This window comes from Bolinopsis microptera, chromosome 10 (genome assembly GCF_026151205.1).
Source record: "Bolinopsis microptera isolate Bmic1 chromosome 10, MBARI_Bmic_1.0, whole genome shotgun sequence".
Classification (NCBI taxonomy): Eukaryota; Metazoa; Ctenophora; class Tentaculata; order Lobata; family Bolinopsidae; genus Bolinopsis; species Bolinopsis microptera.
The window spans coordinates 10857962-10875050 of NC_087081.1; the positions used below are offsets into that span (position 1 = coordinate 10857962).

General features: G+C 38.7%; 1 protein-coding gene across 3 annotated transcripts; it reads right to left on the bottom strand.

The window, feature by feature from the left end:
- Positions 1-1485: 1485 nt before the first annotated feature.
- LOC134821711 (SCO-spondin-like) lies at positions 1486-16367 on the bottom strand. 3 transcript variants are annotated; one of them, XM_063832442.1, is made up of 20 exons: positions 16227-16367; positions 15348-15515; positions 14711-14837; positions 14377-14424; positions 14088-14164; positions 13335-13856; positions 11741-11867; positions 11407-11454; positions 11120-11196; positions 10367-10888; positions 8734-8860; positions 8400-8447; positions 8113-8189; positions 7360-7881; positions 4660-4786; positions 4326-4373; positions 4049-4125; positions 2809-3828; positions 2119-2481; positions 1486-1787 (listed from the first exon to the last, which is right to left on the bottom strand). In XM_063832442.1, exons 1-20 carry the CDS (start codon positions 16291-16293, stop codon positions 1783-1785), a joined length of 4197 nt encoding a protein of 1398 aa, XP_063688512.1. In that variant the 5' UTR covers positions 16294-16367; the 3' UTR covers positions 1486-1782. The 3 variants fall into 3 exon arrangements, with proteins under 3 accessions (XP_063688512.1, XP_063688511.1, XP_063688513.1); XM_063832441.1 differs by having other exon boundaries at positions 1600-1782; positions 16227-16361; XM_063832443.1 differs by lacking the exons at positions 13335-13856; positions 14088-14164; positions 14377-14424; positions 14711-14837 and having other exon boundaries at positions 1600-1782; positions 16227-16361.
- Between the last annotated feature and the right edge of the window lie 722 nt (positions 16368-17089).

Genomic DNA, 17089 nt, shown 5'->3' on the forward strand with positions numbered 1-17089 from the left:
ACCAGTTTACTCTAAATCTAGCTATTCCTAGCAACTTTTCAATGCTATCTCCAGCTCTATCCCGACCCTGGCAATGACATATGGGGGTTATTCGAGGTATCTGGCATAGCAAACGAAGCGGCATGCGCATTCACAATACAAAAAAAGCCACAGTGGGGGCACAGTGGATGATGGAAGGTATATTTACACTCGCTTCCTATACCCCCCTATAATACCGGGCCTCTTGCGAGTTGCGAGAGTGACAAAAAGTGCACAGTTAAAAGAAACCCCTGTGAGAAATCGCATTTCTTGCACAACTGGGTCTAATTATAGAGGTAAATAAGAGGTCCGGTACATTCAGATACCCGGTATAGATTGGCAAGATTGACGGTACAGAGGTTTTGATCATTGAAATCAATAAAATGATAGTACAGCAGGTAAAATCGGTTCGATCTTAAATGGTCCTTTTGTGCTGTTTCTTTATGTGGAATTTGATAAAGCTGTATTGTAATTAGTTATGAAACTCTAATATTGTGTGGTTAACCTTTTTCAGGTTCAGCCCTTTCCGCTAAGCTATTCCTAATTACTAAAATATGTCGAGATTTACTGAACTCCAACTTCAAATATTGATGATTTTAGTATTCCCCTATCTCAAAATCTTCGAAGTTTTTCTGCAAAGCATTTTTATCCACGTTTCATGCAATTCGATCACTTTTGGCGGAAAAAAATATTTTTAAATTTTCAAACTTTTTTCCAAGTCTCGAAAAAAATTTTTAAGTGAAAAATTTTTGAAGTTTTTCTAAAAACTACATTTCTCCGTGTTTTAAACGATTTCAATCATTTTGAGCCAATAAAAAATTTTCAAATTTTTTGGTGATTAACTAATTGGTAATTATCCAATTAGCTGATTGTCCAATGTAAAAATTTTTCACACAAAAGTTTTACTCCTTGATAAGATAAACATTCTAGGTTAATTTGCAGCCTTTTACGCCGTTCACAACTAAAGATATTTGGCAAACCAGACAGGTGGTACAAAGGTGGTAAAAAGTGGTAAAAGTGGTGTTTCTGTTGAGATACAAAATTGGCAACAAGTCTAATTATGTTCGTAGGGGTCTTAACTACCATATTCCGTTGAGAAATCCTTGTGAACATTCAAATCCAACGGAATGCCACTTTTCCCCTTACTATAACATCAATCACATGCTGTAAAAATATTTTTGGGTTGCGTTCGGGTCGATACCTAGTATTTCTGGATATAAGGGTGGTAGTTAGTGAATTAACTGAAGTTTATTGAATTTTTATTGCCGAGTACAGCTGCCTTCGGGTAGTTCTTCTTAATCTATTACAACTGTAAATGAATTGGTATCATTTTGTATTTGCAGACGGTCATTCCAATTAATATCATTGACTTTTGTTTGGGAAAGAGAAACACTGGCAGCGGTCCACTCTACCCTATTATGGGTTTTGGTCAAATTAATAGTAATAAAAATACACAAAACGAAAATGTTTGTTACAATTTTTTTCAATGCATTGTACAGATCTGGGTACTACTACTATAATAAATGGGGATGAAATCCATATTTCCTGACAGTGACAGATGACAGCGAATAACTTCAAATAAGCTTCCAGTATTGAATAATGATCAAACCCAGAATTGCACTGTCATATATCAAACAAATATGGTTGACCTCTTTACAAATATCCAAATCTTAGTGCTCTCTCGACGAGAAATTGTCCAAATCATGCTTCAAATTCTTTTACACCCATCTGCTGTTTTTCTAGTCGACGATATGTTCTCAAATTCTATTCTGAGGTGAAGGGATGTTAATAAAACATTAATACAAAATAACTGTTAAATTCAAGTGTTCTTGTAATGGGAGAAAAAAAAGATGTGAAGTAAAATGTTCTTATTGCAATCATAATTGAGGATATTTTAAAGACGTTTATAACGGACCAGGGGAGTCACTTTTAAAAAGGTTACCAATCAAATTTATAGCTAATTAGCGAACATGTGTCTTCGGCCTTCGCATCGGTTGATTGAAAAGTTGGTTGAAAAGTGTCGGTCTTCCACTATAAATACTTAACCAACCATTCAATCGACGTAAAGAAAGAGTTTCTGCCTTTCATGTTAAGACTTACTTCGGCCGTAGTTGACGCAGGTAGAACAAGTACACCATTTTTTTTGGGATGAGCACCGTCCCCACTTAGAACAGCAAACAGCGCCTCTTGGGTGGTCAGGGTTACACTGACTGGTTGAGCCATCCGCGAGGGGGAACTTCGAACCACATCGATTGTCGTCTCTCCAAAGGCAAGGGTCAGCGTTGCAGTCTTGAGATTCCAAATCGTCTCCATCGCAATCAGCCCCTCCATTTTCTGGGGCAGGGTTGGAACAACTTCTACTTCTAAATTTAGATCCTCCTCCGCATGAAACCGAGCACTCAGACCATTCCCCAAATTCAGACCAGCCTCCGTCAACTGTAGGGCAAGGGCCACCGTCGCAGTCTTGAGAGGTGAAGGGATGTTAATAAAACATAAATAAAAAATAACTGTTAAATTCAAATGTTCTTGTAATGGGAGCAAAAAGCGATCTGAAGTAAAATGTTCTTATTGCAATCATAATTGAGGGTATTTTAAAGACGTGTATAACGGACCAGAGGAGTCACTTTTTAAAAGGTAACCAAGAAAATGTATAGCTAATTAGCGTACATATGTGTCTACGAATCGGTTGATTGAAAAGTTGGTTGAAAAGTGTCGGCCTTCCACTATAACTACTTAACCAACTATTCAATCGACCAAGAAAGAATTTCTGCCTTTCATGTTAACACTTACTTCGGCCGTAGTTGACGCAGGTAGGACAAGTACAATATCTTGGTACGGATGAGCACCGTCCCCACTTAGAACAGCAAACAGCGCCTTTTGGGTGGTCAGGGTTACACTGACTGGGAGAGCCATCCGCGAGGGGGAACTCCGGACCACATCGCTTGTCGTTTCTCCAAAGGCAAGGGTCAGCGTTGCAGTCTTGAGATTCCGAATCGTCTCCATCGCAATCAGCCCCTCCATTTTCTGGGGCAGGATTGGAACAACTTCTACTTCTACTTTGAGATCCTCCTCCGCATGCAACCGAGCACTCAGACCAATCAGAAAAGGCAGACCATCCTCCGTCAACGGAGCAAGGGTCAGCATTGCAGTCTTGAGATTGCGAATCGTCTCCATCGCAATCAGTCCCTCCATTTTCTGGAGCAGGGTTGGAACAACTTCTACTTCTACTTTGAGATCCTCCTCCGCATGCAACCGAGCACTCAGACCAATCAGAAAAGTCAGACCATCCTCCATCAATGGGGCAAGGGTCAGCATTGCAGTCTCGAGATTGCAAATCGTCTCCATCGCAATCAGTCCCTCCATTTTCTGGAGCAGGGTTGGAACAACTTCTGCTCCTAATTTGAGATCCTCCTCCGCATGCAACCGAGCACTCAGACCAATCAGAAAAGGCAGACCATCCTCCGTCAACGGAGCAAGGGTCAGCATTGCAGTCTTGAGATTGCGAATCGTCTCCATCGCAATCAGTCCCTCCATTTTCTGGAGCAGGGTTGGAACAACTTCTACTTCTACTTTGAGATCCTCCTCCGCATGCAACCGAGCACTCAGACCAATCAGAAAAGTCAGACCATCCTCCATCAATGGGGCAAGGGTCAGCATTGCAGTCTCGAGATTGCAAGTCGCCTCCATCGCAATCAGTCCCTCCATTTTCTGGAGCAGGGTTGGAACAACTTCTGCTCCTAGTTTGAGATCCTCCTCCGCATGCAACCGAGCACTCAGACCATTCCGAGAATTCAGACCAGCCTCCGTCAACTGGGCAAATAAAAGGTCATCGTTAATTTTACAATTGGAAAAACGTTTTGTTTTTCGCAAAAATTTGTCAAATGACGTTTAACTTTAATTTTGTCGTATTAGTGAAGTAACTGCACCCACACGCAACCTCACAAATTTTCAATTTTGGAAATGAGAGTATAGACATTATAGACACACGCCACACATGATTTAGTTTGAAGATCAAATTCAAAATGCTTACCAGCGCATATAGGTATATCACAGTACTCCCATCGAGGCACAGTTCCCTCACCATTATAACACCAGGCGCCATTTTCACTGAAGAAAATGACGACACATGTTATAATGAAGAATTTCTAAAAGTAAAAAGAAATTTATATTCCAACGCCCCTTCATTGCAGTTTTATTGTAGATTTTACTTAAATCTACAATAAATGTTTGTGCCCCTACCTTGTGCTCGACATGATAAAAATGATTATGGAACACTACCGCAGATATATCAGATATAGAAGACTTACCCGTCTGGATTTCTGCAATAGTTCTCATGCAGTCCTGAATCAGGTTTTCTGAAAATGATTTTGTAATAAGCTATTTTCCTAAAGTAGGTAGTGTTGTGAATCGTAACTAAAAATTTGGCTTCTGTCGAGAGCCCTTTTAGAAACATCTCGAAGTTTGGGTGTAAAGTGATTTAGGACGCTCTATTAAATAGAGTACATGTCTCAACTCTCATCTTCCAAATTCCGAATAATCTGGATAAGAATAAATATAAATCTGGATTATGCCATATTGTGGCCGCCTGTGGGTGAGACGTGTTTATACCTAATGTGCCTTAGAAGCACCAAGAAAACTTACCTCTCAGCAGTTGCAATGTGTACATTAGGTGATTGAGAGTCCCATCTCTGGCAGACGTTTCCTGATACTGTGACAGATACAGTTCCCCTGTAGTCTAATCCATCTTCATCCGCTTTATCAACACACTCTGGAGTTAATCCATTTGTTATTATTTTTAGAAACGTTAATAATGAATGAAATTAGTTTCTTGATAAACGTTGGCTTGATGGTGAGGTAAATTGGGGTTTGCGGTAAATCTGCGTTTGCGGTTAATTGGAGCACGGTAAATCTGCGTTTGCGGTAAATTGGAACACAGTAAATTGGAATCTGTAAACAAGGCCATCTGTGAATCAGAGCGCACAGAGACCTCTAATTCATTGAAGGAGGGCGTGGCAGCCTCATGATGATTTTAAAAATACATACTTTCCAATATCTGGCATTCTGGCTCATTGTTTATACTTTTATACAAAGTGGAAATCATAGCATAGTACGATGTCAAGTTTAGAAATAATCACTAAGGTAGTCTACCCTAAACTTAAGTTTTAATTACATGCAAAAATATTTTAACGTCATTATCATCACTCGATGGACGATGACGTCATCAAGTTAAGCGTTTTTAAGCTTGATTTTTGACAAAGTGACAACTTTAAATAAAAGTCGAATAAAATCCCGCATTTCGTGATTTAGTATTCTCTGCTATTGGGTCATCCTTTGGGTTGTGGAGCTAAGTCTGGTTTCTATACTTAAACGTACTGATATACACAATGAGTATTAAGGGTTATAAATATTTTTTTATAATTTTCCTAATGTCTAAACAGCCTGCAAAATCTCAGATCTATGGCAATTTTGGGTTTTTTAAACCGAATTTTCTAAAAAAGTGGTGGTGAGTATTTTATGCAAATTTCTTAAACATCTCCACATAGCTATTTGTCACTCCAGTCATTTTTAACAATGAATCCAAATATTTTGTATTAAAAATCATGCTAAACGACTCAAGATGAGTCTAATAAATGATGGAGCTTAGATGGCCAAAGCTCTGAATCAGCTCAGTTGTGAACCACCAGTTGATATGACTACTTTTCTGTGCAAGAGGTTTTTGAAGATAACTATAAGTTAGCAATGTTACTGGCAGAATCATTTCATCTGGTTCGCTTTCAAAATGACAAGTTAAAGCAGATGAAAATCGCACTAAGCTCAACCAAGAATCAGTTAATTAAGAATCAGAAGTGGGTTATCAGCTTACACGAAACAATTATTGAAACAGCTGCAGGCAGTGCAGACCGCTGTAAAAGAAACGGCCGAGAGTCAGTTAAAATCATAGTTGGTTCGTGCGCACTTAACGTACTTTTAAAACATAACGCACTTAACGTACGAAAAAACGTAAAACGCACTTTTACAGCTACCCTCGCTGGGCCATTTGCGGTTTTTTCATTTTTGAATACACAGTTCAAAACATCAGACAGTGTTATTTCCAAGATTTCACATAAACTGTCATCGGTGAGCCTCACAGTAGCTATTTTTGGAATGCCAAAAAATGTTTGAGGAACATTTCAACGCGTAAAGCACTTGCGACAGTGAAAAGAGATTGTACTGGAAGTTCCTTACTTAAATATATTGAAAAGAAACTATAAAATGCAAGAGAAATAAATGTAATTTATTCGCTATGTAATCTTTAAGAACGTTATTCATGTGTTTTAATTGTTTGTCTCTACAGTCTACAGAAAATGCTGGTGAATTCAACGGTAAACGTACTTAAACGCACTTTTAACGCACGAAATAATTCAAACGCACTTTACGTACTTTTCCCGAAAAATTGACGCAAGAACAAACTATGGTTAAAATAGTACAGTGACGCTGTTCGGGAAAACGTCATTGTTCGTCAACCTGAAAGCTAAATTACACTGACCCATGAGACGTTTGAGGAAGTCTTCAAGTCTGTAATGCAAGCGCAGCAGAGGACAGGAGCAACAATATTATACTTTTTGGCTTGCCTGAAGATGCCAGTGAAGACTTCAACAGAACTGTTGGTGACATACTGTGAGGAGGTTGGACTGAGACCAGCAATGAAGCTCAGTAGATTTGGCAAGTTGAAGGAAAAGTCTACTCGGCCGGTCAAGGTTACTCTGTCCATTGTCCAGTTCCAGTACAGCCTATCAGATACTCAGCCAAGCATCAAGCTAGAAAGCTGCAACATTTGACAAAATTAAGCTCAGGCTTCGTTAGTTCAGACCGCTCATTGAAGGATCGATTATAGCATAAACTTCTTGTTCAGAAGTCAGAACCTGCACAAGAAGAATAACACTGATCCAAACAAGCAGTACTACACATCGTTGTGAATAATTATTATGTATATTGTAGTTCATCGCCCCTGTTGATACTTTCGTACGAGCAGCTAGGCTCAGATGATTTGGTGGTGACATGTGGTGAGAATTCCAGAAGAAACAATACCTAAATATCTTCTGCGCTGGATCCCAAAGCATGGTAAAAGGTCAAGAGGCATGAGACCTCGCAAAAACTGGTTTTCATGTGTCTTGGAGGATGCAGCTATTTTCACAGGTGTCGATAACATCACGATAAAAAATGCAGAACAACAAGCAATAAACAGGGTACATTGGAGAGGTCTAATACACCGGAAAAAGGAGTTACTGTGTGGTGCAGGCCACTCCAACGACTAAGAGGAGACCTTTCCAAGTAAAAGTGAGTAAGAAGTTCATACTTTACCGTCAACGAGGGGGCAAGGGTCAGCATTGCAGTCCATAGATTGCAAATCGCCTCCATCGCAATCAGCCCCTCCATTTTGTGGAGCAGGGTTGGAACAACTTCGGCTTCTACTTTTACGTCCTCCTCCGCATGCAACCGAGCACTCAGACCAATCAGAAAAGTCAGACCATCCTCCGTCAACGGGGCAAGGGTCAGCATTGCAGTCCATAGATTGCAAATCGCCTCCATCGCAATCAGCCCCTCCATTTTCTGGAGCAGGGTTGGAACAACTTCGGCTTCTACTTTTACGTCCTCCTCCGCATGCAACCGAGCACTCAGACCAATCAGAAAAGTCAGACCATCCTCCGTCAACGGGGCAAGGGTCAGCATTGCAGTCCATAGATTGCCGATCGCCTCCATCGCAATCAGCCCCTCCATTTTCTGGAGCAGGGTTGGAACAACTTCGGCTTCTACTTTGACGTCCTCCTCCGCATGCAACCGAACACTCAGACCATTCCGAGAATTCAGACCAGCCTCCGTCAACTGGGCAAATAAAAGGTCAGCGTTAATTTTACAATTGGAGCACATAAACATTTTTTCCCGCAGTTTGTCAAATGACGTTTAATTCTGTCGTATTAGTGAAGTAACTGCACCCACACGCAACCTCTCGAATTTCGGAGCTGAGAGTATAGACATTATAAACACACGCCACACATGATCTCTGCTATAAAATTATGAGTATTTATGATTTAGTTTGAAGATCAAAATGCTTACTTGCGCATATAGGTATATCACAGTACTCCCATCGAGGCACAGTTCCCTCACCATTATAACACCAGGCGCCATTTGAACTGAAGAAAATGACGACACATGTTATAATGAAGAATTTTTAAAAGTAAAAAGAAATTTCACAGATCATTTATATTCCAAAGCCCCTTCATTGCAGTTTTATTGTAGATTTTACTTAAATCTGCAATAAATGTTTGTGCCCCTACCTTGTGCTCGACATGATAAAAATGATTATGGAACACTACCGCGGATATCAGATATTGAAGACTTACCCGTCTGGATTTCTGCAATAGTTCCATTGCAGTCCTGAATCAGGTTTTCTGAAAATGATTTTGTAATAAGCTATTTTCCTAAAGTAGGTAGTGTTGTGAATCGTAACTAAAAATTTGGCTTCTGTCGAGAGCCCTTTTAGAAACATTTCGAAGTTTGGGTGTAAAGTGATTTAGGACGCTCTATTAAATAGAGTACATGTCTCAACTCTCATCTTCCAAATTCCGAATAATCTGGATAAGAATAAATATAAATCTGGATTATGCCATATTGTGGCCGCCTGTGGGTGAGACTAGTTTATACCTAATGTGCCTTAGAAGCACCAAGAAAACTTACCTCTCAGCAGTTGCACTGTGTTCATTAGGTGATTGAGAGTCCCATCTCTGGCAGACGTTTCCTGATACTGTGACAGATACAGTTCCCCTGTAGTCTAATCCATCTTCATCCGCTTTATCAACACACTCTGGAGTTAATCCATTTGTTATTATTTTTAGAAACGTTAATAATGAATAAAATTAGTTTCTTGATAAACGTTGGCTTGATAGTGAGGTAAAACGTTGGCTTGATAGTGAGGTAAATTGGGGTTTGCGGTAAATCTGCGTTTGCAGTTAATTGGAGCACGGTAAATCTGCGTTTGCAGTAAATTGGAACGCAGTAAATCAGAATCTGTAAACAAGGCCAGGGCGGGGTAAATTGGAAATCTCTGGCATTTAATCCATTTGAGAGAGAGAGAGAAAAAGCAACTTGGCAGCCATTTAATCTAAAATTTGTTAGATAAGACCGTTCTTACTGTTCTCCTTTGGGTAATAACCAAGAAGACCAACACAATTAGTGGAATTGCGTTATCGAATTTCTTAGTTAAATCAGTCGTGGAATTTCACAACGAAATCTTGATTCTAAAGAATTAAAACATGTTACTAGTAGTAGTTAAAAATGGCGTCAGGTGTTTTTGAAAATATTGGGATTTGAATATTCACATCGTTGTGCAGAATTATTACTTTATCGGACCTTATTTGGACGGACATTACTTGAACGCTGGAGGCCCTAGCGTTCATCTTAATGTCCGTTCAAATAAAGTACATTCATGTAAGGTCCGTCAAAGTTAAAGTCCGTTGAATTTTTTTCAAAAATTTTTCCATTTCGAACATTTCGAACCCATTTGATAAAGTTGATATGTGATATAAGACACCGATCATGTACAAATATTTTAACATTTTTACTGCTTAAAGTTAACGACTGCTTTTATTGCTTACTGTATGAATAATGGATTTAAAAATCATTTACTAAAATTAAAAAAAACATAATAAAAAGGTGAAAAAATTCGGATTTTTGATGATTTTGAATGCCTTCTAGCCATCATATTAATGTCTGTTCATAATTATGTCCGTTCATTTAATGTCCGTCCAAATAAGGTCCGATAAGGTATGTATATTCATGCAGTTCATACTTTACCAGTGTGCAATTCTTAAACTTAGAAGCAACTTTTGGTACCAAATTTATCAAAATCAGAGACAAAAAATTCTGTGCCAACTCATACATAAGGACAAAAATAGGTAATTTATTGCTTAAAATGCCTATAACTCCAAAAATATGGAATATTTTCAAATAATTCTTACAGGATCGTAATGAACGTTGTCAATTGCAACTTTTGGTACCAAAATTATAATATTTAAAGCACCAAATTTTTCAAACATTTTTTCAGAATTTCACATGCTTGTGTTCAGATTTTAAAATTTTGAAAATTATTTTCCTTTAAATCTTAAAATATTAGTACTAAAAGTTTCGTCTCGATAAGCTGATCACGATGTCAAAATAATTTGACATGCAGAACAACAAGCAACAAACAGGGTACATTGGAGAGGTCTAATACACCGGAAAAAGGAGTTAGTGTTACTGTGTGGCGCAGGCCACTCCAACGACTAAGAGGAGACCTTTTCAAGTAAAAGTAAGTAAGAAGTTCATACTTTACCGTCAACGAGGGGGCAAGGGTCAGCATTGCAGTCCATAGATTGCAAATCGCCTCCATCGCAATCAGCCCCTCCATTTTGTGGAGCAGGGTTGGAACAACTTCGGCTTCTACTTTTACGTCCTCCTCCGCATGCAACCGAGCACTCAGACCAATCAGAAAAGTCAGACCATCCTCCGTCAACGGGGCAAGGGTCAGCATTGCAGTCCATAGATTGCAAATCGCCTCCATCGCAATCAGCCCCTCCATTTTCTGGAGCAGGGTTGGAACAACTTCGGCTTCTACTTTTACGTCCTCCTCCGCATGCAACCGAGCACTCAGACCAATCAGAAAAGTCAGACCATCCTCCGTCAACGGGGCAAGGGTCAGCATTGCAGTCCATAGATTGCCGATCGCCTCCATCGCAATCAGCCCCTCCATTTTCTGGAGCAGGGTTGGAACAACTTCGGCTTCTACTTTGACGTCCTCCTCCGCATGCAACCGAACACTCAGACCATTCCGAGAATTCAGACCAGCCTCCGTCAACTGGGCAAATAAAAGGTCAGCGTTAATTTTACAATTGGAGCACATAAACATTTTTTCCCGCAGTTTGTCAAATGACGTTTAATTCTGTCGTATTAGTGAAGTAACTGCACCCACACGCAACCTCTCGAATTTCGGAGCTGAGAGTATAGACATTATAAACACACGCCACACATGATCTCTGCTATAAAATTATGAGTATTTATGATTTAGTTTGAAGATCAAAATGCTTACTAGCGCATATAGGTATATCACAGTACTCCCATCGAGGCACAGTTCCCTCACCATTATAACACCAGGCGCCATTTGAACTGAAGAAAATGACGACACATGTTATAATGAAGAATTTTTAAAAGTAAAAAGAAATTTCACAGATCATTTATATTCCAAAGCCCCTTCATTGCAGTTTTATTGTAGATTTTACTTAAATCTGCAATAAATGTTTGTGCCCCTACCTTGTGCTCGACATGATAAAAATGATTATGGAACACTACCGCGGATATCAGATATTGAAGACTTACCCGTCTGGATTTCTGCAATAGTTCCATTGCAGTCCTGAATCAGGTTTTCTGAAAATGATTTTGTAATAAGCTATTTTCCTAAAGTAGGTAGTGTTGTGAATCGTAACTAAAAATTTGGCTTCTGTCGAGAGCCCTTTTAGAAACATTTCGAAGTTTGGGTGTAAAGTGATTTAGGACGCTCTATTAAATAGAGTACATGTCTCAACTCTCATCTTCCAAATTCCGAATAATCTGGATAAGAATAAATATAAATCTGGATTATGCCATATTGTGGCCGCCTGTGGGTGAGACTAGTTTATACCTAATGTGCCTTAGAAGCACCAAGAAAACTTACCTCTCAGCAGTTGCAATGTGTTCATTAGGTGATTGAGAGTCCCATCTCTGGCAGACGTTCCCTGATACTGTGACAGATACAGTTCCCCTGTAGTCTAATCCATCTTCATCCGCTTTATCAACACACTCTGGAGTTAATCCATTTGTTATTATTTTTAGAAACGTTAATAATGAATAAAATTAGTTTCTTGATAAACGTTGGCTTCATAGTGAGGTAAATTGGGGTTTGCGGTAAATCTGCGTTTGCAGTTAATTGGAGCACGGTAAATCTGCGTTTGCAGTAAATTGGAACGCAGTAAATCGGAATCTGTAAACAAGGCCAGGGCGGGGTAAATTGGAAATCTCTGGCATTTAATCCATTTGAGAGAGAGAGAGAAAAAGCAACTTGGCAGCCATTTGATCTAAAATTTGTTAGATAAGACCGTTCTTACTGTTCTCCTTTGGGTAATAACCAAGAAGACCAACACAATTAGTGGAATTGCGTTATCGAATTTCTTAGTTAAATCAGTCGTGGAATTTCACAACAAAATTTTGATTCTAAAGAATTAAAACATGTTACTAGTTAAAAATGGCGTCAGGTGTTTTTGAAAATATTGAGATTTGAATATTCACATCGTTGTGAAAGAATTATTACTTTATCGGACCTTATTTGGACGGACATTACTTGAACGCTGGAGGCCCTAGCGTGTATCTTAATGTTCGTTCAAATAAAGTACATTCATGTAAGGTCCGTCAAAGTTAAAGTCCGTTGAATTTTTTTCAAAAATTTTTCCATTTCGAACCCATTTGATAAAGTTGATATGTGATATAAGACACTGATCATGTACAAATATTTTAACATTTTTACTGCTTAAAGTTAACGACTGCTTTTATTGCTTACTGTATGAATAATGGATTTAAAAATCATTTACTAAAATTAAAAAAAACATATTAAAAGGTGAAAAAATTCGGATTTTTGATGATTTTGAATGCCTTCTAGCCATCATATTAATGTCTGTTCATAATTATGTCCGTTCATTTAATGTCCGTCCAAATAAGGTCCGATAAGGTATGTATATTCATGCAGTTCATACTTTACCAGTGTGCAATTCTTAAACTTAGAGGCAACTTTTGGTACCAAATTTATCAAAATCAGAGACAAAAAATTCTGTGCCAACTCATACATAAGGACAAAAATAGGTAATTTATTGCTTAAAATGCCTATAACTCCAAAAATATGGAATATTTTCAAATAATTCTTACAGGATCGTAATGAACGTTGTCAATTGCAACTTTTGGTACCAAAATTATAATATTTAAAGCACCAAATTTTTCAAACATTTTTTCAGAATTTCACATGCTTGTGTTCAGATTTTAAAATTTTGAAAATTATTTTCCTTTAAATCTTAAAATATTAGTACTAAAAGTTTCGTCTCGATAAGCTGATCACGATGTCAAAATAATTTGACATGCAGAACAACAAGCAACAAACAGGGTACATTGGAGAGGTCTAATACACCGGAAAAAGGAGTTAGTGTTACTGTGTGGCGCAGGCCACTCCAACGACTAAGAGGAGACCTTTTCAAGTAAAAGTAAGTAAGAAGTTCATACTTTACCGTCAACGAGGGGGCAAGGGTCAGCATTGCAGTCCATAGATTGCAAATCGCCTCCATCGCAATCAGCCCCTCCATTTTGTGGAGCAGGGTTGGAACAACTTCGGCTTCTACTTTTACGTCCTCCTCCGCATGCAACCGAGCACTCAGACCAATCAGAAAAGTCAGACCATCCTCCGTCAACGGGGCAAGGGTCAGCATTGCAGTCCATAGATTGCAAATCGCCTCCATCGCAATCAGCCCCTCCATTTTCTGGAGCAGGGTTGGAACAACTTCGGCTTCTACTTTTACGTCCTCCTCCGCATGCAACCGAGCACTCAGACCAATCAGAAAAGTCAGACCATCCTCCGTCAACGGGGCAAGGGTCAGCATTGCAGTCCATAGATTGCCGATCGCCTCCATCGCAATCAGCCCCTCCATTTTCTGGAGCAGGGTTGGAACAACTTCGGCTTCTACTTTGACGTCCTCCTCCGCATGCAACCGAACACTCAGACCATTCCGAGAATTCAGACCAGCCTCCGTCAACTGGGCAAATAAAAGGTCAGCTTTAATTTTACAATTGGAGCACATAAACATTTTTTCCCGCAGTTTGTCAAATGACGTTTAATTCTGTCGTATTAGTGAAGTAACTGCACCCACACGCAACCTCTCGAATTTCGGAGCTGAGAGTATAGACATTATAAACACACGCCACACATGATCTCTGCTATAAAATTATGAGTATTTATGATTTAGTTTGAAGATCAAAATGCTTACCAGCGCATATAGGTATATCACAGTACTCCCATCGAGGCACAGTTCCCTCACCATTATAACACCAGGCGCCTGATTCACTGAGGAAAATAATGACACATGTTATAATGGAGAATTCCTAAAAGTAAAAATAAGTTTCACAGATCATTTATATTCCAAAGTCCCTTCATTGCAGTTTTATTGTAGATTTTACTTAAATCTACAATAAATGTTTGTGCCCATACCTTGTGCTCGACATGATAAAAATGATTATGGAACACTACCGCAGATATATCAGATATAGAAGACTTACCCGTCTGGATTTCTGCAATAGTTCTCATGCAGTCCTGAATCAGGTTTTCTGAAAATGATTTTGTAATAAGCTATTTTCCTAAAGTAGGTAGTGTTGTGAATCGTAACTAACAATTTGGCTTCTGTCGAGAGCCCTTTTAGAAACATTTCGAAGTTTGGGTGTAAAGTGATTTAGGACGCTCTATTAAATAGAGTACATGTCTCAACTATCATCTTCCAAATTCCGAATAATCTGGATAAGAATAAATATAAATCTGGGTTATGCCATATTGTGGCCGCCTGTGGGTGAGACTAGTTTATACCTGTTGTGCCTTAGAAGCACCAAGAAAACTTACCTCTCAGCAGTTGCACTGTGTTCATTAGGTGATTGAGAGTCCCATCTCTGGCAGACGTTTCCTGATACTGTGACAGATACAGTTCCCCTGTAGTCTAATCCATCCTCATCCGCTTTATCAACACACTCTGGAGTTAATCCATTTGTTATTATTTTTAGAAACGTTAATAATGAATAAAATTAGGTTCTCGATAAACGTTGGCTTGATAGTGAGGTAAATTGGGGTTTGCGGTAAATCTGCGTTTGCAGTTAATTGGAGCACGGTAAATCTGCGTTTGCAGTAAATTGGAACGCAGTAAATCGGAATCTGTAAACAAGGCCAGGGCAGGGTAAATTGGAAATTATCCGTGCCATTTTACTGACACCATGGCATCAACTTTAACGCGACTTTCCGCAAAAACCGTAAAAGATATACAACTGAAACTTTTTTGACTGGGTCAAATGCTTTAATGGCCTCCAAATCAGCATGATAAAAATAAAAAATCGGCCAAGGAATAGGAATTTTAGAGCCCAAAATTTGGACCCCCAAGTGGTGTCAAAAACGAGAATTAAATAGGTAATAATAATTTTAGTCTCTTGAGTCTTGACACCATTTTAGGGTTATACGGGTTCCTGCTAGTGTTATTAATACTACTCACGTTTGTAGTCAATGCAGGTTTGACACAAGCAGTGATCTGGTGTTCTCCCGCAATACCCCTGTGGAGAACAGCAGCTGTACTCAACATCAGGATTACACTGAGCTGGAGTCCCATCAGAGAGAAGGTAATCAGGACCACATCGCCCGTCTTCTCTCCACTTTGTTTCTCCTGTCATTTAAGTTTTATTAATTCTCTACTCACTCCTGTAGTCAATGCACGTGATACATAAGCAATATAGTGGTGTCCTCCCGTACCACCCCTGTGGAGAACAGCAGCTGGGTGGTCAGGATTACACTGAGCTGGAGTCCCATCAGAGAGAGGGTTATTTATAGGTCCACATTTATAATTGTCATCGTGCCACTTCTTTACTCTACTCCTGTTATTAAAGTTTTAGACAAATCAAGAAATTAGGTTACGCAATGCACCATTGAATCTCCCTGAATCCTCGAAGGCATGGTTTGTTGTCATGCTGTGTGCTTAAATATTGATGTTTCTATCGAAGAGGTTGATGACTGGCTATCAATAATCGGTGTTGTTATTTCGACACTCTTTATAGTTTATTGCGATATTGTCTGCAAATTTTTCTAATAAACGGCATTATAAAGGTTCACCATCGACCTGCTATAACTTGGCTTTAACTGGACAGGTATTATTCATTTACTCGCAAGCTTATATTATATTGACAAACTGAGTTAATGATTAAATATCAAACCTAAAAATAATCTGTTTTATGTAGATAATATTTTTTATCAATTATCTAGATAATGTCTAGATAATTGATAAAAAATGATTTGTTATATAGATGTATAATATAATTTAACTAGATATTGAGAAGCCTAGAATCAACCAACAATGTAGTGATCAGTGATGTAGTCTAACCTGTTGTTCTTGCGATTTGTGGCCCGACTAAAACGAGAACAAGATAAGTTAGCAAGACTTTTTCCATGCTTCTTTTCCAATTATTCGAGCAGAGATCAGATTTTCAAACCGTGTGTGTATCCTTTCTGAAACTACTGGTTAGGACAGTTCTGTATTGTGAAATGTATGTGACCACAATACAAAATTCGTTCGATTTTATACTGTATAGCAAGAGGTTTAACTGCATATTTAAAACTGATGTTATTTTTGGCCAGGTATAAACACGTGCGAACAGTGTTAAATGTTTTTAGATACCTAATTATTTGTCGTATCTCGTTGCATGGTCAAGACAGGTTTAAATATACCTGAGTGTAATAGTATTTTGTGCCAACTGCAACGTATTGGAAGAGTTAAACTTAAAGTAGGGGAATTGAATTAAAGTTACAATTAATCTCAGAAAAAAATGTGCTCTATGCGTAACGATTTTGAGAAGCATAATGAGCAATAAAAAAATTGAATGAGTGATCCGAGTCTTTCCTATAAGCTTAACGAACTTAACAAAATTGTTATACATTGGAACACAATCACAAAGAGAACACTCGCAATCATTCCTCACCTGAGTCACCCCAAGGCCCAAGCATTAGTCTCGAAATATTCTCCATAGCATCACGCGGCGATTGTTAACAAAGAAGCGAAGATTGTGTGTAACAGAATAACTTGATGAACGTGTGTATAAAGAAGAAAATGTAAAACATGCCCCGCCAATAGGTCTCAGCGAACTTTAACATAAGTTGAAATATGCCGTACGGATGCCAATTATGGATCGCTTCCCCCTGGTTTAAAGTTCTGACTGAAGATTGATAAAAATGGAATTTTCAACTAAA

Excerpts from the sequence above, each read along its gene's own strand:
- LOC134821711 (XM_063832441.1), bottom strand. The coding sequence starts at position 16,293 with ATGGAAAAAGTCTTGCTAACTTATCTTGTTCTCGTTTTAGTCGGGCCA. Across the intron at positions 14,425-14,710 it reads CACAGTGCAACTGCTGAGAG|AAAACCTGATTCAGGACTGC; the intron begins GTAAGTTTTCTT and ends AATCATTTTCAG. Across the intron at positions 13,857-14,087 it reads TGATATACCTATATGCGCTG|TTGACGGAGGCTGGTCTGAA; the intron begins GTAAGCATTTTG and ends TTATTTGCCCAG.